The sequence below is a fragment of the Agelaius phoeniceus genome, chromosome 5 (assembly GCF_051311805.1).
Source record: "Agelaius phoeniceus isolate bAgePho1 chromosome 5, bAgePho1.hap1, whole genome shotgun sequence".
In the NCBI taxonomy this organism is placed as follows: domain Eukaryota; kingdom Metazoa; phylum Chordata; class Aves; order Passeriformes; family Icteridae; genus Agelaius; species Agelaius phoeniceus.
The window spans coordinates 36,254,710-36,276,409 of NC_135269.1; the positions used below are offsets into that span (position 1 = coordinate 36,254,710).

The following is a 21,700-nucleotide window of genomic DNA, read 5'->3' on the forward strand; positions in this document are numbered from 1 at the left end:
CATTGACACCATCCTTTTAATGGCTATTATATTTTCATTCCTACATAAGAACATAACTCCAAGTGGTCTGATTTTGATTCACACAGGTCTTTTCACAAATAACCATGAAGTAGAAGCTCAAAGTTCATTTTAGGTGGAATGTTGGCTTCTAGGAAACTTAAACAAAACAAAACAGTTTTGCTGCTTGTATAAATTTGGCATATTCAATGCTCATTTTGGCTGCTGAGAACAATGTACTTAATTTAAAATAACAATATGAGATGCTAATAATGATACAATGTCTTAGATATCATTAGATCACCCATGTTTTCTCTGACATTTATGCCAAAAAAAAAAGCCCACCCCAAACTGCCTGGGGTTATGGCTGTTGTAGCTTCAAAATGTTTGTCAGTCTAATACTTTTAGATACAAAGGTAAAGAAAATTAGAGGTGCTTACAAGTCTGGAAAGTTTTCATAGAATTAACTAACACTTTTCCCATAATGGGCTATTTGTTTCAGTACAGCAAAAGTCTGAAACTTCACATTTCCTTTTTCACTTAACTGCTTTTCAAACTTTTAATATTGAAAATTCAAGTTACAATTTTATTTTGCTACTCAAAATGACTAATATGCAATCTTGCACCAGTTAAGTCTTGAAATGCATTCCACATGTTAAAAAATAAATCTGGAAGACTTTTCAACATTTTAAACTTTTTTTTTATACAACTTACTGAAATGCAATGTACTGACTAGTAAACTAAATACTCTGATCAGCTGGTGGAAGGCTGTTGAAGAACAAGTTCGTATCTCTTAGCTTTACCTTTTTCTTTTGTTCTTCCGTGGCTTTGATGATCCCCGGATCAGATTTCCAGGATTTTCCAAAATTGTAGAAAAGTGCAACACTATTAGCAAGGAACGGAAGATGTATAAAGAAAAAATTGAGATGTGTTTACAGTCAAGGAATCTCAAGTGTAAAACTGAATTTCCTCTTCACCATTCTCACTGATAATTCTGAAACAAAATTTAACTAAATTAAATTTTACTAATGCCCTTGAGTCACTGTCTTCAAAATTAACAAAATTCAGCACTGCTGTAAGAACTAGCTTGGTACTCAGCATTTGCCATTGCTCAACCTTCAAAACTTACTTTTCAGAATGGTCTGTTCCATAAGGTATTTCTAAAGCATTTATCATTCTAAAGGATGAATAACAATAGTTCCGTTTTTGTAACTGTTTTGCCTTTTAATTAAATTAAATCCCATGAAATTTATCTTCTCAATAACTATTTCCTGTTTTCAGAATAAACATTTTGGAGCTCTATTTATAAAACAGACATTCGACTGCCTATGTCTTCACTGGCTTGACATTCCTATGATATCACAGGACAGCCTGCTTCTGGCCATAGAAGGAATTTTGCTGCAATGGCCACTGTTGCACAGCAATCATGTCCCAACACCACTTATCTCCAAGAAAGGTAGTGTCTGAAACCTGGTCCTGTAATAAGGCAATACACATATTTTGCATCACTGAAAGTTATTTTTAACCTCCTAATATGTCTAATACTTTAAAAACCACAGGATTTATTATTCTCTAGAAGTGTTTATAAAACCAGTTACCATAAAGGCAGAAAATAGCCATTTGTTTTAAAATACATTTCCTGCATTCAATGTCTTGTCATGTAACATGCTAGTCTTACAGCACTTGACATTTCTTCAGAGAATTAAAACATTTTTAGCAGTGATGTTGAAAAACCAAATACTTCAGATGTTTCTCTTCCACAAAAGGAAAATTATTTATTTTCATAAACCTACAAAAGACCTGACAAAACTGAATGAAGACACCTGCTGTCACTGCCACTTACAACTGCCAGAAGATGCCCTACTTGACAAATCTGTGGTGGCAGAAGCCTCTACAGCATTATCCAAACAAAAAGGACACCTAGTACTAAGGCAGAAAACACTACACACCCAAATTACACTGTATTTTGAGGAACTTAGATACATTCAGATCTACACAGCTTGCAATGCAAAAGAACCCAGAAATGCAAACAAATACAAGTAGGCCCCTTTGAGCATTTCTGTAATGCTAAAGAAGTCTCATTGTTCATGTGAAATGTATCACAAATAATTTTTGTCTTCCTCCGGTTGGGCAAGGAATTGGCTGTGAATTTCTAATAAAAAATATTGGCAAGATAAATTAAAATTTTAATAAAGTATCTTATATAGTAGAATGTTAGTATCAGCTTACTAAAGGCAATTAATCTTTCTAGTAACAAGATGTTTCCTGCAAGTTTATAATGGGGGAAAAAACATCAACTATACTATAACCTAAACATTCACAGTTCTATTTTATACATTAGAGATTAAAAGCTCTGACGTCAAAATTTACACAATCCAACTTCCTATTTTTTTCTAAAGCTACCTGCTGCCAAGAATAAGTTGGTGCAACTGAACTGCTTAGCTAGAGAGAGGTTACATTTTTTTTAGAATACTAAAATAATTGGTGGGTTTTTTATAACAGTGAAAACTGATTTTCCATTAAATGTACCTTAATCAGACAACCATTACAAACAATGAAGGTACAACTGGAACCAATTTCATGACCCATTTCTAAATACCATACATCATGTCTAGACTTTTAAAGAAGATGTGAGAAAAGACTAAGAGGGTTTTCATAATGATTTGCAATTGTTTTTCTGCTAACTTAAATTTGGATAACCTGTAACAAAGCAGCAGAGTCCATTGTCTCAATGGACTTCTCCCCCATTTTACTCCCTCAAATACAGAGGGAACATAAGAGACACCCCCCAGAACCTGTTTTCCCTGTCTTTTTATCAGGTGGTGTCAGATGAGAGCAATGCTGACAATGCAAATTGTGGCAGATAAAGAGATTTCTCTGCTGCAGCTGGGAAACTACATGAGAATTTTTAAGTTTTCTCCAGGGTATTTCTAGCATGTGATGTAGGTAAACAACTTCAAGTGTTGGATTCATCTCACCCACTTTAAATCACTCACTATGCCTTCACAGACATCAGGAAGGAAAAAAGCCATGTCCCATCTATTTTCAGTATTAAGATATTTAAATTATATAAGAGAAGCAGAGCCTTACAAGTGGCTATTTTTTCCCACTGGCTATGAAGAGTGTTTAAACTTCACTACAGATGCCCACACTAGAGGTATCTAAAATCATACTGAACTTCCTTCTGAAGTCTACTTTGAAAGAGATCTTAGCAACTTGCATCATAGACATCTCTCAAAACTCTTCACATGTAAGAAATTCTTGTAGGTTTGCAATAGCTTCAGAGTAGAGTAGGGAATTGGTTCTCTAGGGAGTGTCTCGTTTTGTGTTAACATCCTCATTTACAGCTACACAAGGAAAAAGTATATTACTATATTATTAAAGGCTGCAAAATGCATAATATACCAGGCATTCACAACTCCTGCCTTACCACCAATTTGCTCCTCTTTTATGCAGTTTCCCCAGTTTTCATTGAGAGACAAAGCAGAAACACCCACAAAACACTTCCTACTTTAGTCCTGATCAATATTCTTTAATTATTAGAACAAGGACAAGATGCTGAAAATCATTACAGGAATTGGAATGAAAAGGATCATCTCATTAAAAAGAAAATTAAAACCAAACAAGCACCACACAACCCCTAAGTCAGGTAAACATGGGATAAGTTAATTTTTCATTGTGAACTGTAGTCTATTTAAAAGGCCCCAAATACATGCAGCTTCCTGCTGTCAGGTATCATACAAGTCTGAGATCAAGCCAAAATGCACATTATAGACCCAGATATGCCCTTTCACTAACCAAAAATCCTCTTCTCCTGCACAGAAAAATCTGCAGCCAGTGTAAGGTGTCAGAGATCAAATATATGCTAATAAACCCGCCAATTCACAGAATCACAGCATCACAGAATGGGTCTCTTCCAGGCTGGAAGAGACCACAGTGGGTCATCTGGTCCAACCTTCCTGCTCAAGCAAGGTCACACCAGAGCACACAGCACAGGATTGTGTCCAGACTGTTCTGGAATACTGAAGAGAGACTCCAGAACCTCTCTGGGCACTCTGTTCCAGTGCATGCTCACCTTCATGGTAAAGAAGCTCCTTTTCATATTCAGGTGGAACTTCCTGTGCATCAGTTTTTGCCCATTGCCTCTTGTCCTACTGCTTAGCACAATTAGGAAGAGCCTCTGACAATCTCTCTTTAGATTCTTATAGACATTGATGACTACTGCCTCTCAGACATCTCTTTTTGAGTCTCAACAGGCCCAACTCCCTCAGCCTTTCCTTACAAGGAAGATGCTTCAAATCCCCAATTCATAACAGCTGTACATCTGGATCTAAGAGTCCAGGCAGGTAACAGCAGCTAGCTACATGAGAAGCCTCATTTCACTAGACATTTATTAGACAAAAGCAGTTTGTAATTAACTGAAGCTCTGCAAAAGCCCTCTATCTCCATTTCTATCAGACATAAAAGAATCCCTTAGCTTACAAATTATTTCAGTTAGCCTATCTCCTCCACACTGGATTTTTTTTTAAAACTTTTTTCTTTAACTTTAGAAAAAGTATTTAGACATGGGAACAGAAGCTCTGGACAGCTGGGCCCAGAGTTTGGATTTTTTGGGTCTTTGGTTCCTGTAGAAAAACAGCTGCTGACTTCTTTTTTTCTGTATGAAGACTTTTTGCTCTTTTCCTGAAACTAATTTTGGTAATAAATTTTTTTTTCACTGCTTAACTGTACCAATTATCTTGTTACAGTATTTTAAATCCTATACAATTGTATCAGCTTTGTGAAAGAATGAAAATCATAATGAATTCTCTTACACCCAGTTTTAAAATAATCACTAATTGAAAATGTGTGCAATGTTTGTTTCCTTTAACCTAGACCCCAGCAACTGGTGAAGTATATTTGAAATAAGATAATCAATACAGTATTAGTCAATGATAAATTATTTTAAAAAACACAAATTGCCCTATATAATCCCAAAATCTCAGCATTGCAGAAAGGATGTGACAGCCATAAAAGCTTGCACACTCCCATTTCCACCAAATACAAACAGAAGAGAAAAAAATACTGTGAATAGTTTGGGTTACAGTAAACTCTGACATTTTAGAAAAACAGAGCAGTGTAAGAACCTTTTGACATAACGAGCAGTATTTGTTCAGCTGCAACTGGAAAGACTGCATGAACAACTGAGGTATAATCTTGGCAGGACATTTACAGGACACAAGAGAATGTTATACCTATAAATACTAATGAAAAAGAAAAAAAAATGTGAAATTCTAGTCTCACATTATTAAAAGTGTAATTTTCAATAAGTTTTTTTTCTTTTACAGATAAAACTAAATTAAAACATAGTGACTTAGTGTGTAGGATTTTTGAGGGCATTTTTGCTCCTACTCTGCAAACACTAGAAAACTAGAATACACTAATGGGGCAAGACATAAGTATCCTTTGTTACAAGCAAAATATAGTTACACGGATGCAGCAAAACAGGGGCAGGGAGGCATAGGACCATAAACTCATATACAGGCTCAAAAATACACAGATCATATTCCTCATTCCCTGCAAGAATAGGATTTCTACTTTATCAAATACACCAGACTCAGAAGCTGCTAAGAAAAATCCAATAAAATTGAAACATTTACAAAACGCTCAGTACATTTTCAGTACTGGTTTTTTGAAAGACACATGATTAAACCTTGGAATTTAGAGATCTATTTTTCATGTGACCACACTGAAATTCAATAAAATGCACTGCAAATCCTTGGTTTTATTTTTCTTTATGACACATTGCATCACCTGACCTTTTCTGTCCTATTAGGATTAAACACACAGGAGTTGATGATCTTTAAATACTTAAAGTTGCACTTGCAGCAATTAAGATCTTTATGTTATTTATAATGTAAAGTTCCAGTAAGGCAAGTCCTGATAGTTGTTTAAGGTTATAAATTCTCTTCCCCAAGCAAAAGACAGTCAGAATTTGTGAAAACTACTAGGACAGGTTTTATCACTTGAACAGAACAAAGTGTAAAGTAGTACTCTAGTCTGCTGTAAGCAATCATATAAAGCTGTAAAAATACAGGAATTCTTTATCCAACCACAATGCTATGCCTCCTGTTATAAAAATAGAGGAGGCATGCAATTTCTTTTTTGCAATAAAGCTACAGGGCTATTTTCCAGAAGAAGAATGAATTTGGAATCTTATTACAAAGACTTCCAATTAAAAATCACCAATTAAAGGAAGATGGCCTCAAGCACTTGGTCTCTAAAACTGCTTGTCAGAGAATTGTGTCAGCTTTAATGAAAGTAATAGTAACTGAAGGTCTTAGACCACAACTTCTCTATACTGTTGCAAAGGTTGTGAGACACCAGCTTGGGACAGAAGTAGGACAGTATTTTATTGACATTCTGAAGTCAGGTTTTATTAGGGTAATTGCCTATAGTTCTAGTGAACAATTAAGATTATTCTATGCCAAAAAAAAATATAACAAACTTCAAGCTATTTAATCAGAATGAATTACAGAAACAAAAATCTAAGCAAGTTGATAGATATATGAATGAAATATGAGCTTCAGGATAAAAATCCCACAATTACAACTTTAAGAACTATATTAAACATCAAATCTCTACTTTGTTTTCTTGGGTACTGAAATTACAGAAACCAAGAAAGTTGTTTAAAAGTTTGAATCTATTTCCTTGCCATGGAAAACTAACATTCCCCACTGAACTCTAACTCAATTTCTACCTCCATGAGTAAGGGAAATTCATATCTAGACAGACAATCAAAACACAAAAATACGGCAATATGTAGTATGGTTAGTACACATATTTTCAAAATAACTATAAATATAGTTATCAAATGCATCTAAAGTTTGCACAAAATGGAATTTCCAAAATGTTTAGGAAGCTGTAACTGTGAAACCAATTCCACTAGAATTGATACAGACCATGAACCAGCCTACTGTTTTCAGAAGAATGTCTAAAAAATGCAGTCAATTACATTGTGTCCCCTCACAGCCAGAGAACATTTTACAAAGTTGCTAACATTTCCTCCACATAGGAAGTTGGTAAAGGAAATTCAGCCGAGTACTGTCATTAAGTTTTGAGAAAAATCTTTTACTTACCAAAGCACAGCAATAGCATGCACATTTTTAAAGCAATAAAATAATTAACATTAATATAGAAAGCAATGTTTAGTGATTCCCTTTTTAAAACTATTATTAGTTTACTTAGTGTTATATATAGGATATAGCTATGTAATTCCTCATACTATGAACATGAAAAAAATACTACTGTACACAAAAAAGGATATCATTCCAAAACCAGAAGAACCACGTCACATACATCCAGAATTTTGTTGCCAAATATATTCCAAGAGGCAGTGCACTGTGCATGGAGTGATCAAAGAATGACCTGTAATGTAGGAAAAATGTCACACAGTAAGTTTTGATTCATAAAATGTAAATCCTGAACTACTGCTTCAGGGAAACACTTCCTATTAAAATATGTACTATATGGGATTTTGCAAAATATGCCATACATACATTTTCCTCACTTTTCTGTTCAAAGTTCACGAGAAATTCCTTTTTTCAACCTGCCAAGACAGGCAGAATGAGTAAATACTGATGCTAAAACTACACCGTGCAAGCAGTCAGGAACCTGTGAGATTCTTAGCAACACTGACAGTGCTGCAAACTGCATTAAGTTTTGAGATTCCAGTGTAAAGACATTTTGAAAACCCATACAATGAAAACTGCACATTAAAATTATGTCCTTAAGAAAACAAAGCTTTAGAGACTTCGGTGTTATCAGCCTATATACTTGAAATATTTCAGATAATTCAATATTCTGCTACAGTTGCCAATATAAAGTTGAAAAAAAATCCAGACTAATTAATTTCCCATATAGCACTATATTTGCCAAGTTCTAAGATAAAATGCTGCTACATTAATTAAAAAAAAATTAAGCCATTAGAATGATTTTCACTTTCTTACAATTTTGCATTTTAAAGACTCTTCTGAATAAAGTTGCATATAGTGAGACAAACTAGGTGAATAACCAGGCTACTCCACGTTCAAGAAGAAATTGCTACAAAACCTCTGGAAAACAACACTCTAAACAACTAACCTCCCTGAAACAAAATTTCTGCATCATCTGACTAAACATCCTGATATTGATCCATTTTGCTTTTTGTGCTGGTGATTCCCTCAGTGCTGCCACAGACAGATGTGTGCAGGGAGTAGTTTCCATTTCACTTCTTTACTCCCTTACAGTTACTCTCTTCTCTAATGGAAGTTCCCTAGGTCTTTGGAGAAAACCCTGTAAGGAACACGAGCTCATTCGATGAATAAGTGAATATACATTTGGATACACAGTAGTTACTCTGCACTAATCTTTCTTTCAGTGGCTTCTGGAAATTTTTGTGTGTGTGAAAGTAGGGAGGAAAATACAGCTAAGCAGATAACCTAAAATTCTACAGGGAAAGACAACACTATTACAATAACAGCACAAGTTTAATTTAAACCTGTGCTTTGTGTAAAACATTTTAAAAATTATTTATACTAAATATTAAGCAACAGATAAGAGAAAATAAAAATGTTAATCTTGAATTCATGTCAGTTAGGCCAAAAATATAAAACTTGACAAAACACAGATCTTGAGAGATTGGAAGAAATCTTGTCGTCCTTTCTGTAGGAGGCACAGCTGAGAATTTGACAAATGAGAAATATATTTTTTTGTGGGAGGAGGCCAGCAAATTGCAAAGCCTCAGAGGTGACAAAAAGACCAAACAGATCATCTCCAAGATCCTGCAAATGCTGGATAACCTTCCACTTCCCTCCCAGTCTACTAAGTTCACTAAAATCTTCTGAACTTGGTTTAAAGAGCAGATATATTTTCCTCTTTATACAGAAAGAAAAGAGAAGTAAATGGTTCTAAATAAACATGATATCCAACCCCAGAAAAGCAGAAAGCTCCTAAGCATGGGGATACAACAAGTACCCCTATCTTGGCAGCACATGATAATGAAAAGCAAAGGAGAGATGAGGTAGTCTACAGCTCTTGAAAATCCACTGCAGTATGTCTACACATATATGTGTGTATATGTGTGTGTGTGTGTATTTGTAGGTACATTTACAGACATTTGAAGTAATCATAAATACAACTAAAAGTATTTATGATCAGGTAACAAGATGTACAAAACACACTATTAGAAAGCAGCCTTTTTCTTTAGTCACTTCCTTCCACAATAACAAAAGCTTCAAAATCTGATTCTAACTTAATTTCTCGCTATAAATATCTTTAGATGCTCTTGTGTATTTAAATTATTGAGAGAAAACAGTTTTAATAGTACATTTGCACTTTATTACTTGATAGTAACTTTTCCATTGCTTGCTTTCTGCAACATTCATGCTGATAACTCTTTGTAGACAGATATTCAGCACCCTCCTCTGGATAATGACTGAATTTCAGTTCTGCTGTTAGCTTCTGTTAGCTCAGCAGTATTCACCCAAGATAATTCCAGCTTTCACAAGACAATAGAGCATTACAGGAGCTATAGTTGCACAAGATCTTTTGCAGAAATAAAGACCAATTCCAACAAATGGAAATTTAAGGTTATCTATCCAATAAAGATGCCAGCAAAATACTTCTTACATGCACACTAAGCAGACAGTGTCCCAGTAAAACACTTACTTTGAAAGAAACTGTACCATAGCCCAAACGCCACCATACATCAGCCCTTTAATGAGCCAAGAATCAATGTCTAGGTCTGCAATAAACCCAACCAGCCAAATAACTAGGAAAGGAGTTCCCAGCATCACCTTCTGACGGAATTCCTATATAGAAACAAACACCAGTAAGTAACTCTGTTTTCAGGAACAGATTGTATAATAAACACAACAGTCATAAAAACTTAAATTTTCAAGAAAATTCAGGGGGATAAATCTTCACATAAATTTTTCTCATTTCTTGTCTTTACACACCTCCAATGAATTTGCAAGGAAAATAAACCTTCCTAAAATTATATAATCCAAATCAATAACTTTGTTTCAGAACTGTCTTCTAGAGACTTTGCTGCTAATCCAGAACCAAGGCAACACTAGCTCTTTTTAACAAATCTGTAAGTGTATGAACTGCCACACAGCATATGAAAATGTCAGTAAATTTTTATTACTCGTGTAACTGCAGTTTTTAAGCCATACAGAAGCATTTATTAATAGATAGGACCTTTTTTGTCTTACACTGTGTGGATACAACTCCTGATGAGAGCACTGAACTCTTTCCAAATAACTAAAGTACAGTGACAATGAAATGTACAAACCACTTCAGGTCAATAATCACAGCATTGTTACAGTACCACAGGGTTGAAGCCCAGACTGTAGCAGTACTTTGAGAGTCTTGATGCAATGTATCTTTATTTTAAAAAAATTAAATCAGTGGTAGCAACACTTAATATCCAGCACAACATTCTGCCTGAGTGTTGATGGATACTAAGAAGAAAACATTAACTCTTTTTAGATTATCAAACAATATGTAGGAAGACAGTTCTTCATGCTAGAGCAGTATGTTAACCCTTACACCCTCATTTATGGCCTCTTCCTATCTGCAGTATTAAACAATGCTCTGGGAAGCAAAAGGCCTCCACATTAGAGAGGAGTATTACTTTATACTGCTAAGACTGACTGCTTCTTTCATTCAACACAATAACAATAAACAATACATAACTAGAGAGGAGATCAGAGTTCAGGATACCCAAAATGCTTCTTTCCTCAGCTACCTGAGAGTCAGTTTTGGAACGTCTTGGCTAACCCAAACAATACATGACCACACAATACTTTCCTAACACTTTCTTTTAGCTAGCACAAAAACTAAGAGTAAGTGTATAGAAGCTAAGGGTTTTATTTCCTCCTGCCCTAAATAAAGCACTTTTTTTCCCTTTTGCAATCACTTTAGTCATAATAAGAAGACATTCCTTAAAGCTGAAATGTGGGGAAACCACAGTCCTGAACTTCTTTTAAACAAACACACAGGTCCCCAAACCAAGAGCAGCCGTAAGATTGATTTACACAAGTGTTATGCTACTACTTACCTTATCTGCTTTTAGTTTTCTCAGAAAGGATGGACTATCATACCCCTTTGCCTGCCTTGCTTCTTGTAGATGATTGATCATCCAAACGTTCTTCCTTTGTTTTGCAAGATCAAGTGGTGATTCTCCCTATCAAAAGTAAAAATGTAGGAAACATCCAATTTAAAATAAAATGCATTTGGAGCACTTTTGAAACAGAAGACTGGCTGTTAAAACTAACACATTTTAAAGCAGTTTAGCTACATTCTGGCATACTTCTTGCTCTGCAGCTTACTTGACACCAAACATCATTCATTCCTTTTGGTTTTTCACTCTCTCATAATTATACAAGTGTGCACAAGTAACATATTAAATGCATGATTCTGACGAGATGTATGTCCTGACACTAATAATTGTTGCCTTTAGCAGAGAACAAATCTGTGTTCCACTATTCTACACACAGTCTACTAGTCTGTAAAGGAAGGACTGTGCTTCCCCCTCAGCTATTGACAGGCAGCAGAAATCAAGCAAAGAATAAGAACTTGTGACCCACTGGATCATGGAAACTCTCCCAAGTCTAAAGCCTGACTTCTTTGTTAATTCTCTGCAGACTGAAGTTACTAGTATTATGGAATGCTTCTAGGATTTTTTTTTTCACCAGCCTAATGTTCTTAAAATTCATTTCAGTTACGGAAGTCCTAGGAAGAAAACATGAAAGAATAAACTGAGTGCTCATGTCCAACTTATTTCAAAATTCTAAGCTTTTACTCTGAGCTTGTGTTTCATGTATTTTGGGTGCTAAGCCAGCAATGGCTCATGTTTTTATTTCTGTAATTTCAGAAAGGACTAACAGATGAAGCAAAAGAGAAATACAGAGTGAAAGATACAGGGACCAAAGGTGCCTACTAAACTGATTTGATTTTATTGTTTTTAAACACTTAGGAAGAGAGATAAATGAAAAAGTTATTGACTTGGTCTAAAATTATAGAGGAGGCAAGAGACAACCAATTGCAGGTACCTCCAGCTTCAGTTTTGCATTTGACTCTTCCTCTCTTCTACTGGAGTTAACTCCCCTCCTAAACAAATCATTCATGGAGGCTTGAAAAATGGCTGAATCCTCCATCGCTCGGCCCCCTCCTAAAAAAAAAGTGAGACAGGTACTAGAAACTGAAACTACCCAGAAAGGGCAATAATTACTATAGACAGAAGTGATTTCAAAGATTAAAAACTGCAGTTAGCTACCTATGTCCCATAGAAAGACAACGGGAACTGAGTGCTTAACTGTCATCTCTGCCTTTCAAATCTTGCTCCAAATCTTTAGGAGAGTAAATAGCATAGAATATAAATTATGAGGTGAAGCTTTTTGCTACTTAACAGGATCCTTCACACCTTCTGTGTGAGAAGTTTAACTAGAAAAATCAGTCAAAAAAGAATAACCTTCTGACTTGGCTTCAAAGTTATTTAGACAGATGTTTAAAAATACAGATTAAATTAACTCCATTCTCAACAGAAATGCCTGAAATCAAACTCTTGGTGCCTGTTTTAACACAGGTTTAATAGCACCTTGAATTGCTAATATGTAGGAAACTCCAGAGATGCTGTTGTTTTAGTATCACCTTATATATCCAGACTGTAAAGATTACCTGTGGACAAGCAATTCCCTCTGGGAGTTGATCTCCCAAGTAAATCCTGAAGTTGTCTTGGGGTCCAGCTGAGCATCCCTTCCACTAGAGGGCCATGAGACACCTAGGAACTGCCTAGATAAAAAAATTGAGGGAGCTTTAAAGAAGTCTTTGACTATGCCTCTCATCATCTGGCCATTTTAATATTCTCCTTGTCTTTACAGGAGTAGTTGATGGCTGACTTCCTTAAAAATTAAAAAAAAAAATGTATTGGGGAACTTAATCTAATAACAGACTTAAAATTGTCAGCAAGCAATAAGGCTTCAGTAATACATATTTAAAGTATTTAGATAGAAAAAATAATCTGAAGAGTCATTACAACAGGGAACTGTACATGCAGACTTCCACGGACAAGCCTAAGATACACTGCATAATCAAGAAACTACATTTGAAGTTCAATAAATGATTCACTTATAGATTAAAAAAAAAGAAAATCTTTCTTAGACCATAAGAGCTCTTTCAGGTCTCTATATCTCTCTACTAAAAAAAGGAGTTTCTGCTCGTACTTAAATAAAATTTACAACTTTTCCCCAAGTTCCCAGTGATACCCTGGCTCCCTGGGAAATCCTATTCTTGTCTACCCAAACTGTCTACTGGTCTGGCAAGAAAATGTCCTTAAAAAAAAAAATCAACCAAACAAAAAATCCACTCTACTTTGATTACTGAAATACAGCTTCCAACTCTAACATTAATCTAGTTCTCAAAAACAAAAGAAGTGTCTTACTACCAAATGGAAAATATTAATTTCTTGTACAGCATAATAAAAAGAGAGTAAATAACAAAACAGGACTAACTCACTGCTTGTATCAAGCTTTGCTCTAGGACAGGAGTGCTGTTGTTCAAATAATTGACTGTCATGCAAAGCAAAGAACACCTTGCTGAGATGACTGGTCCCAGTTTGTTCCAAGCCTAGGCAGCCAGCAGCACGTGCCTTTCTAACACAGACTGACTAGAGCTGATAACAATAAAGTCAAAGCTCACATCTCATATTTCAGTCATGTCATCATTTGAAGAAGATGAACAGCTTTCAGCCAATGCATTTCTGTAATATCAGCTGTCTTACCACCATTCCTGGTCAATTCCATGGGCTATCTGAGAAAAGGAATTCACTAAATAGTGCTGCAGGAATCTGGAACTGACTGCATCAGAAAGAAGCCTTTCACAATTCCTTTTATTTCTGAGGAAGCATGAGCCAAACACTTAATTAGTTTTTGGCTCAAAGAAAACTTTTGCTGAACAGTCAAAGGAGGAGCACCAAACTGAATTTCTATTGGCCTTTAAGAATCAACCAAATCGTTATATTTCCTTTGTATTTACTACCACCTAAATCAGCATCCATTATAAAGTCACTGGGTGGATGGCAAAACTGCCATTGCTCAAATTATTTTGATCCTCTGAAGATCCTAAAAACCTGGGAAGGCATGCAAGAAACCTAGATTTCACTGCAGTAGATAGGCAGTGGTCAGTGAAACCAGACACATATCTTCTGGCATGACTGGAAAGGTATCATGATCCAGCAGGTTCAAAAACCTATTTTTCTACTGACTGCTGCTGTCTGTCAATAAAGAAGGCAAGACCAAGAACTACTTCAGGCTAGCATATACTTTTTCATATAGCCAAACACAGAAATTTTTGTTTCAGATTTCATAAGAGTCCAGAAATGGAAGTACAGTGACAACTTTACAACTCTTGTCACAGTAATCAGTCTGCCAAGACAAGTAAGGTATGACATACTGATTTTTTTCCCGACAAAAATATCTTAATTTTTTACCATAGGTGGCATAGGAAAAAAGCTTTTCAACACAAGAAGTGAGACTAGAATCATAACTCCCTCACACAACTGCACACAACTGACCTTACAGACCAGGAATAATTAATGTATCTTCACCTCAATCCATGCAAGAGGCTAGATGATTTGTTTTAAACATATAGATAGGTGATTCCCTGTAATGAGTTTTTTTTCATGATTATGAACATTTCTGATATTCTGAAGTGGATGTAGTACCTAAAAAGCTGCCAGCAAAATTTGGCTGCTCCCTTAGAAAGACTATTCCATGCTCTCCAAGATAATTGATGCGTACTTTTTTTTAAATATATATTTCTATCACTTGTGGGTGAGCAAAATAGGCCCCAGCAATCTTAATCAGTAGGAAAAGTGGTGAAAGAACAAGTAAATTAAATTAAGTTACAGCTGTGTTTTCAAGCATAACCACTCTGCCTGTAACACTCTTTAAGTGGAAAATACAAATATTTGAAGAGAAACTAAGTAGAGAATTCTTTTTCTAAAAGTAATTTCTTCTCTGACACCACAGATGAAACAGCTTGGGTAGCAAAATGCATCTAATTTGATATACAGAGTATCTGGAAGTAATGGACATTCCAAATCCCAAAGGCACACCTTCCAAGGCCGGAGAAGCTCCAAGTCTGTGGCAGAAATTCTAAGAGCTGTTTTGCTGGTCTAACATATGCTGGAGATGGGCTCTGCTAGTACAGAATCTAGATCCATAGCTAAGAAATTCTGGTAATCAGGCAAGCTAAGTTCACATGCATAAAAAGAGCCCATTTGCTTATTTGACTCTTACTGGCATTTTCAGGCCTCCCATTTGCTTACTGGCACTGGGAGACAGACTAGAGCATTTGTCAGCTCCCTGGACAGGACTGAGATGTCTCACATCTCACTCCAACAGTCACCCCAGAATTTCACTAGAAGATATTTGGTCAGGTTTCCAATTTTGCATCCAAATACACCAGTCTTCACACATACACTCTGATTGCATACCCCATTCCCCTATATTTACACATAATCATTGTTAAATAATTTCCTTGAGCATCTTTTATGGTGCAAATCTAGTGGTTATGCATCACTCTTAGGAAAAAAATTGCCAAATGACAAATTAGTGTCATTGCTTTTGCTCCATCTTCATGATCCCACTATACCCACAATAATCCCAACAATTCCAACAATACCCACCTATTCTTGAGATTTATCATAGTCTCTGTTATTTCTGCCTCAAACCACTTACAATTAAACCAGACCAAATGTTTACCTTAATATTTTGAGCATCAACATTAGCTCCAGCTTCTAAAAGAAGACTAATGACTGTAGTATTTCCTGCTAGCACAGCCCAGTGCAATGCTGTGTTTTTGTGGTACTTGTCTCCCAGATTAACTGACACGTTAAATGTAAGTAGTAATCGTGTTGGATCCACACTAGAAAAGAAAATTCTTGTTAGAGATACAGATGAACTCAAATACATCACAACTTATTGTTGATGCATTCAATATCTATGAAGATCATTAATCAGGTACACTATAATAGTAAAGTGACGTTTTTTGCTGCCAATTATGAATGACTCAAAATCTCTTCCCACCAAAACCAACTGCTATTCTGTTGACTTTAAAGGATCTCCCTAAGACAGCTCATTTTGGGATATCAAGAAACATTTGTTCTACAACTCTAGTTTTGTGTTTACCAGAATCTAACACTACTAACAGATTTGTAAAAATATGCACATGATTATATACTTAAACAATGAAAGTTCAAAACATGTTATGTTTCCACTTCACGATCCAGAAGATGAAACTAAAATAGGATGTGAATGCTGGCAATAGCAAGTATTGCTAAGAGCTAGTTTGTGTTCCTCCCAACAATAGATAGAGATAGGCCCTTCAAACAGGAATCTAATTCAAACATTTGTTCTTTGGAGAAGTGTTATTTTTTATCCATTTTTTCCAGTCATCACCACAGGAAGGATTAGTGAGCACCTCTTCATAGTACCCTCTCTCCTGAAAAAGTCATTGTACTGGGTTTGGCCAAAATCAAGGTAATCTTCTCCACAGCAGCTCCTACTGTGCAGTTTTGGATTTGTGACCAAAGCAGTATTGGTGACACAGGGATGTTTTAGCTATTGCTGAGCAGTGCTGACACAGAGTCAAGGCCTTTGCAGTTCCTCATGCTGCCCTACCAATGAACAGGCTGGGGGTGCACAAATGTTGGATGAGGACACAGCAGGGACAACTGACCAAAGAGATAGCCAGTATTGCATGGCAGTGTGCTCAGCAATAAAAGCTGGGGAAGAGAAGTAGGAAGCAGAAGACATTTCAGAGTTACAGCATCTGCCTTGCCAAGTAACTGTTACAGGTGAAGAGCCCTGGTGACCTGGAAATGGCTGAACTTCTGCCTACTGAAGGGAAGTAACAAATGAATTCCTTATTTTGCTTTATCTATTGAACTGTCTTTATTGCAACACATGAATTTTCTCATTTTTACCCTCCTGATTCTCCTTCTCATCCCACTTGGCAGGACTGAAGAATTGCCTGTGTGGGGCTGAGCTACCAAGTGGGATGAATTCACAATAACCATAAATGAAGAAAGATAAAATGGCAACTGTGGAAAGAAAAGAAAAAAAACTTCCAAAAAACTCCCTAAACCAGTCACTACTATATGTCACTTGATTAACACTAAGATAAAGTCAAAACTGCATGTATTACCTATGTGTTCTGTAAGCTGCCCACATTAAAGGTGTCATTCCATTTTGATCCATCATATCTACATCCTAAAAAAAGAAAAGAAAAAAAAAGTTGGTGAGGTAAGTAAGCATACTTAAGATCCAGCAGATGCAATGTTTTCAATGAGAAGCAGTGTTCTAAGACTAATCATCTAAATTGGAAGAAAAACTGGCAAGCTTTTAGCAGTCAAACAGTATTTAAAAAATGAAAACAAACATTGATGCCACCATTGCCAAAAAATAACTGTTCCAATCTATTTTGGAAACTATGAAACAGTCATACTGTGTAAGATCAATAATTTCTAATGTACTATTAATCTTCAATATTAAAGATATATACAGGTGGTGTATTATTGCATTAAAAAGCAGAAAAAAATTAAAATAATGCACCAATATTTGAAAAGATACTTGATAAATTACCATAAATACCACTGTCTGAATTCTACATCCTACTAAATGCTAGTTGCACCTATTTTTCCACTTGCAAAGCAATTTCCCTTAGTTCACTGAGTTCCAATAGTATTTATGTATCTGGATATCCAATTAATGAATGCCAGAGAATTTTATGATTAAACAGCCCTTAATAAAAACAACCTCCTCAGAAATAAAAGTGATCTATAATCTCTTTCCCCTCTTGCCTAGAGAAATTGGTAATTCCTACATATTTTGAGGCAGATTAGACTCTCAAGCACATTTGGGCAGATTTCACAGACCAGCACTAACAAAATCACTGCAAGTTAAGGTAGTGCAGGACATGAAGAGTTTTCCTTAGAGGCAACAGAGCTATGACAACATTTCCTATACCACTTTTCTCAGTTCTTACTAGGAAAAATAGATTGGAAAGCATTTCAATGAAGTCTTCTGCTAGAGAAATTTCTGACAAAAACCCAGAAAGTGACTGATATTGCTTTCTGTCACCCCCAGAACCTCCTCTGCTCTAGAGTCTACAAAATGCCCAGCATCCTGGTATCCCTACTCACACTGCTGCTAGCCTGACCCAGGCAGCTGTTTTCCAGAAAATCCAACTTAGTGCTTCCAAATAATTGCTTTTAAAACACCTCTAGCCTGCAGATCACTTTGCATTTCGGAGTTTTTACTCTGTTGCTTACTTTAAATAAAAAGGTTATTTAAAAAACACAGTTGATGGAGGAGAAGAAGAACAGTTACTTGATTTACTTGCTCGTACTGTTTGTTCAGAGGAGTTACATGGTTTGAGATCAGGATCCAACTCTGTTTGCTCACAGTACTTGTATAGGTTAGATCCTTTTGAGCCTACCAGGACTATGCAACTGCTGGCATTGCCATTAACCCCCTGTGGTTGAAATCATGAAGGAAGTTAGAAACACAGCCCAATCTCAAGCTCATTCATCCTTGAGAAGCGCAACTGATTCACAGCTCACACTGTGTGAACAACATACTTGGAGGATTGTACAAATTACTGCAACAGGAACAAGCACTCCTTCACCTTCAGATTTCGTATAGAAAAGCACCTCTTTGTGACAGTAGGAATGTGTTTAGATGTAAGTAGAACAATTCTTTCAATGATTCCACCTGACAAATCCAAACTACACTTTGCACACTAGATGACAGTCAGCTAAAAGAAGAAACCCAAACCCATCAGCTCCAGAGCATTCCCTACATGTAAGTTACCTAGGCAGGCTACAGCTACTACTCATATTAAGCTACCACGTTGGCTGAAGCAGATCCCTGTTCAAAGGAACTTTAACGAGAGGCAAAGCAGCTAAGATTCATTTGCACACTGCTGTACAGATGTAACAAAGATGATGTAGCTGTGGATAGCAGACATGTGCTCCAACAAACCTATCATCAAAAATTCCTTGTTATTTCTCCAGATCACTACTATAAGCACAGACTGAGTGAGACATTTTAAAAAGGAAGCTCTGCTCCTGCTTTTTGACAAGGAGAGAGCTGAGGCAAAAAATTAAATCTTCAGCAGCTGGTTTATATTAAGAGACTGTTCTTCCATTCTGTGATGTCCAACAGGCACTTTAACATTACTTTCTTGTTTAACTCTCAGTGACAGATCAGGGCTCATGGAGGGGTGTGCCTGTGCTGTTAGGACATGGTGCAAGCACTGCAAGAACCAAAGATTCAAACAATAAATGATGCAATGATCAAAAGTTGCACATACTGCTGCCCTTTGCATGTGGGTCAAGTGTGAATTCTGTGGACCACAACAAGCAAAATTTCCTCATGTTTCTAAAGTACAACAACTCTGGTTCTGAAGGAAAAAAAACTTTTCACATGCAAAGATAACCAGACTTAATCCTAGGACACTAATACAACATTGCACAAAAAGCTTTTAGTGAGGCAGAAATACTGGGGAGAAAGAGCTTTCTGCGTGAAAAGGAGTTGCAGCAACTCTTCTGCTGCTTAATACTACTTTCTGAAAGCAAGACTTGACAAGGAAGAATTCTGAAGAGATCAGAGCAGCATTAGGCTTACCAGGAGATTTAACAAGCAATGGTCAAACCAGTATTGTGATAAAATATGCACAGAAAGCATCAAGAGATCCCACTTAGAATTACTTTAAATCACACAGAAAGGAACCAGGAGTCTGATCCTCTTTAGAACCATTACTGCTTATTTCACAAAACACAGACCTTCATAGAAAAGGCCCATCACATCCTTGCTCAGAATCCTATTCTCCATAAGGAAAAGATCTCTTTCACATGAACTGTTGCCCAGGGAAAGGAAAAAAGGCTTTAAAAGCATAGAGTAAAGAAGATTTATCAGTAAGGCTGATGTAAGTCTGACAATATTTCTTAATTTAGAAAAGATGTGCTAGATGTGGACTAGAAGCAGAGATTTTGTAAGATTCCCATTAAAGCAGAGATTTTGTAAGAGTCCCATAGAACAGAGCACAGACCAACAAAGAAGACAACACACAGAACTAAACATACTCCATTCCTTCAAACAAAAGCTCTGTTCTGAATACCCTAGTCCATCAAATAACTGGGCTTATAATTCTCTAAGTAATGTGCTCTGAGTTGGTCTAGGAAATAAAATACTTGGTTCAGTGTCTTAATGCTGGCCTGAGCTTGGTGGAGAGAAGGAGCCTCAGTGGCAACTGAGGTGACAATGCTTAGGAGCACTGCTCATGGACCACAGCACCAAAGTCACCACAGCTGCTGGCACCACACTGGCATCTCTCAACCTAGCTGCCACCCACTTCTAAGCCACAGCTCAGGAGACCCTACATAGCTCGAGACATTATTAACATACAAAACTGTAACTCTGAAAATAAAAAACATACTTGATGAGTAAGTGCTAGTTAAACTATGAAAGTGATAGTTGAACTATGAGCATGAAATAGTTCAACTGTGATTTTAGAAGTAGAATATTTTTTACATAATTTTACCCTACAAGCAACCTTACAGTCACTCATTATCTGTGATTAAGTTACCTCACACATGCACAGGATGAGAACACATTATTTTATCATTCATATACCACATCTGTATCCTAACTTATTCCAGGTCAATGTTTGTGTATGTAAGCTCCTGATATGCCTCTAAGCACAAGATCAAGCAGTCAAATTGTACACTGCACATTATTAAGTGCCTTCAAGCGCTTTTTCAGTTTTTCTTGCTCACATTTTTTTAAATAAACCTAAACTTGAACTGTGCTACAGATTCTGTTACTTGATTTCTCATTATATTTATATCATGTACCTGTACCAGGCTTGATTTTGACCCAGGCAACCTAGTGACACAAACAACATGTTCAAATTCTGATACAGCCAGGTATCAATCTTTCACAATTCAGTAAGAGGCATGACTAAAGAAAAAGCAACATCTATCAGCCACTGCTGCCTCTTGGCTGAGTAGTACTTGCTGGCATGAAAATGGGTTCACTTCCAATCAAAGCCAGAGTGCATCTGACCAAGAGTTCTTCCCCTTCACTCAAGCCTCAGATTGAAGATTTTACCATTGGCTGCTACAGCCCAGAAGAAAGTGAAATAGCAACACTGAAGTTGGGTTCCAGATCTGTCTCAAAAATTGACAAGGTAGCAATTAGGAACAATTTCTCAATCCACCTGTCAGTCCTCTATTCCATTATGAAAGTTGGCTTTTCTTTGACCACATTCATCCACAAAGGCATGAGGATCTGAACTAACACAGCACAACAGCATACACTGACCCTCATTTTGACATTTATTTAGCTGTCATTTGCCACACAGCTGCAAGAATTAGGTTCAGAACAAGGGCTAGCCTACTCTTTGGATATAAGGGAACCTGGTCTCTGTAAAGACAAAAGGAAAATAAGTAGCAGTATATAGAGTAAGCCCACAAAACCAAAAGCAGTTCAAGTTTCCAAACCTGAATGTCAGCACCACCAGGAAGGTGGAGAAAGAAATAAAGAGAAAAAATTAATGACCTCAGTACTAATTGAAGGAAAATTTAAAAATAGAATCATGTATCTCCCATGGC

The 21,700-nt window shown here is 36.4% G+C and overlaps 1 protein-coding gene across 1 annotated transcript in view; it reads right to left on the reverse strand.

Moving 5' to 3' along the window:
- ZDHHC17 (zDHHC palmitoyltransferase 17) overlaps positions 1 to 21,700 on the reverse strand; it is a 65,966-nt gene that overhangs the window by 12,477 nt on the left and 31,789 nt on the right. The window contains exons 6-11 of the mRNA XM_077178811.1: positions 17,230 to 17,294; positions 15,786 to 15,948; positions 11,081 to 11,206; positions 9,685 to 9,827; positions 7,302 to 7,404; positions 801 to 923 (exon numbers count right to left, since the gene is read on the reverse strand). Of these exons, the coding sequence (XP_077034926.1) occupies positions 801 to 923; positions 7,302 to 7,404; positions 9,685 to 9,827; positions 11,081 to 11,206; positions 15,786 to 15,948; positions 17,230 to 17,294 (723 nt within the window). The remainder of the gene's footprint in view (positions 1 to 800; positions 924 to 7,301; positions 7,405 to 9,684; positions 9,828 to 11,080; positions 11,207 to 15,785; positions 15,949 to 17,229; positions 17,295 to 21,700) is intronic.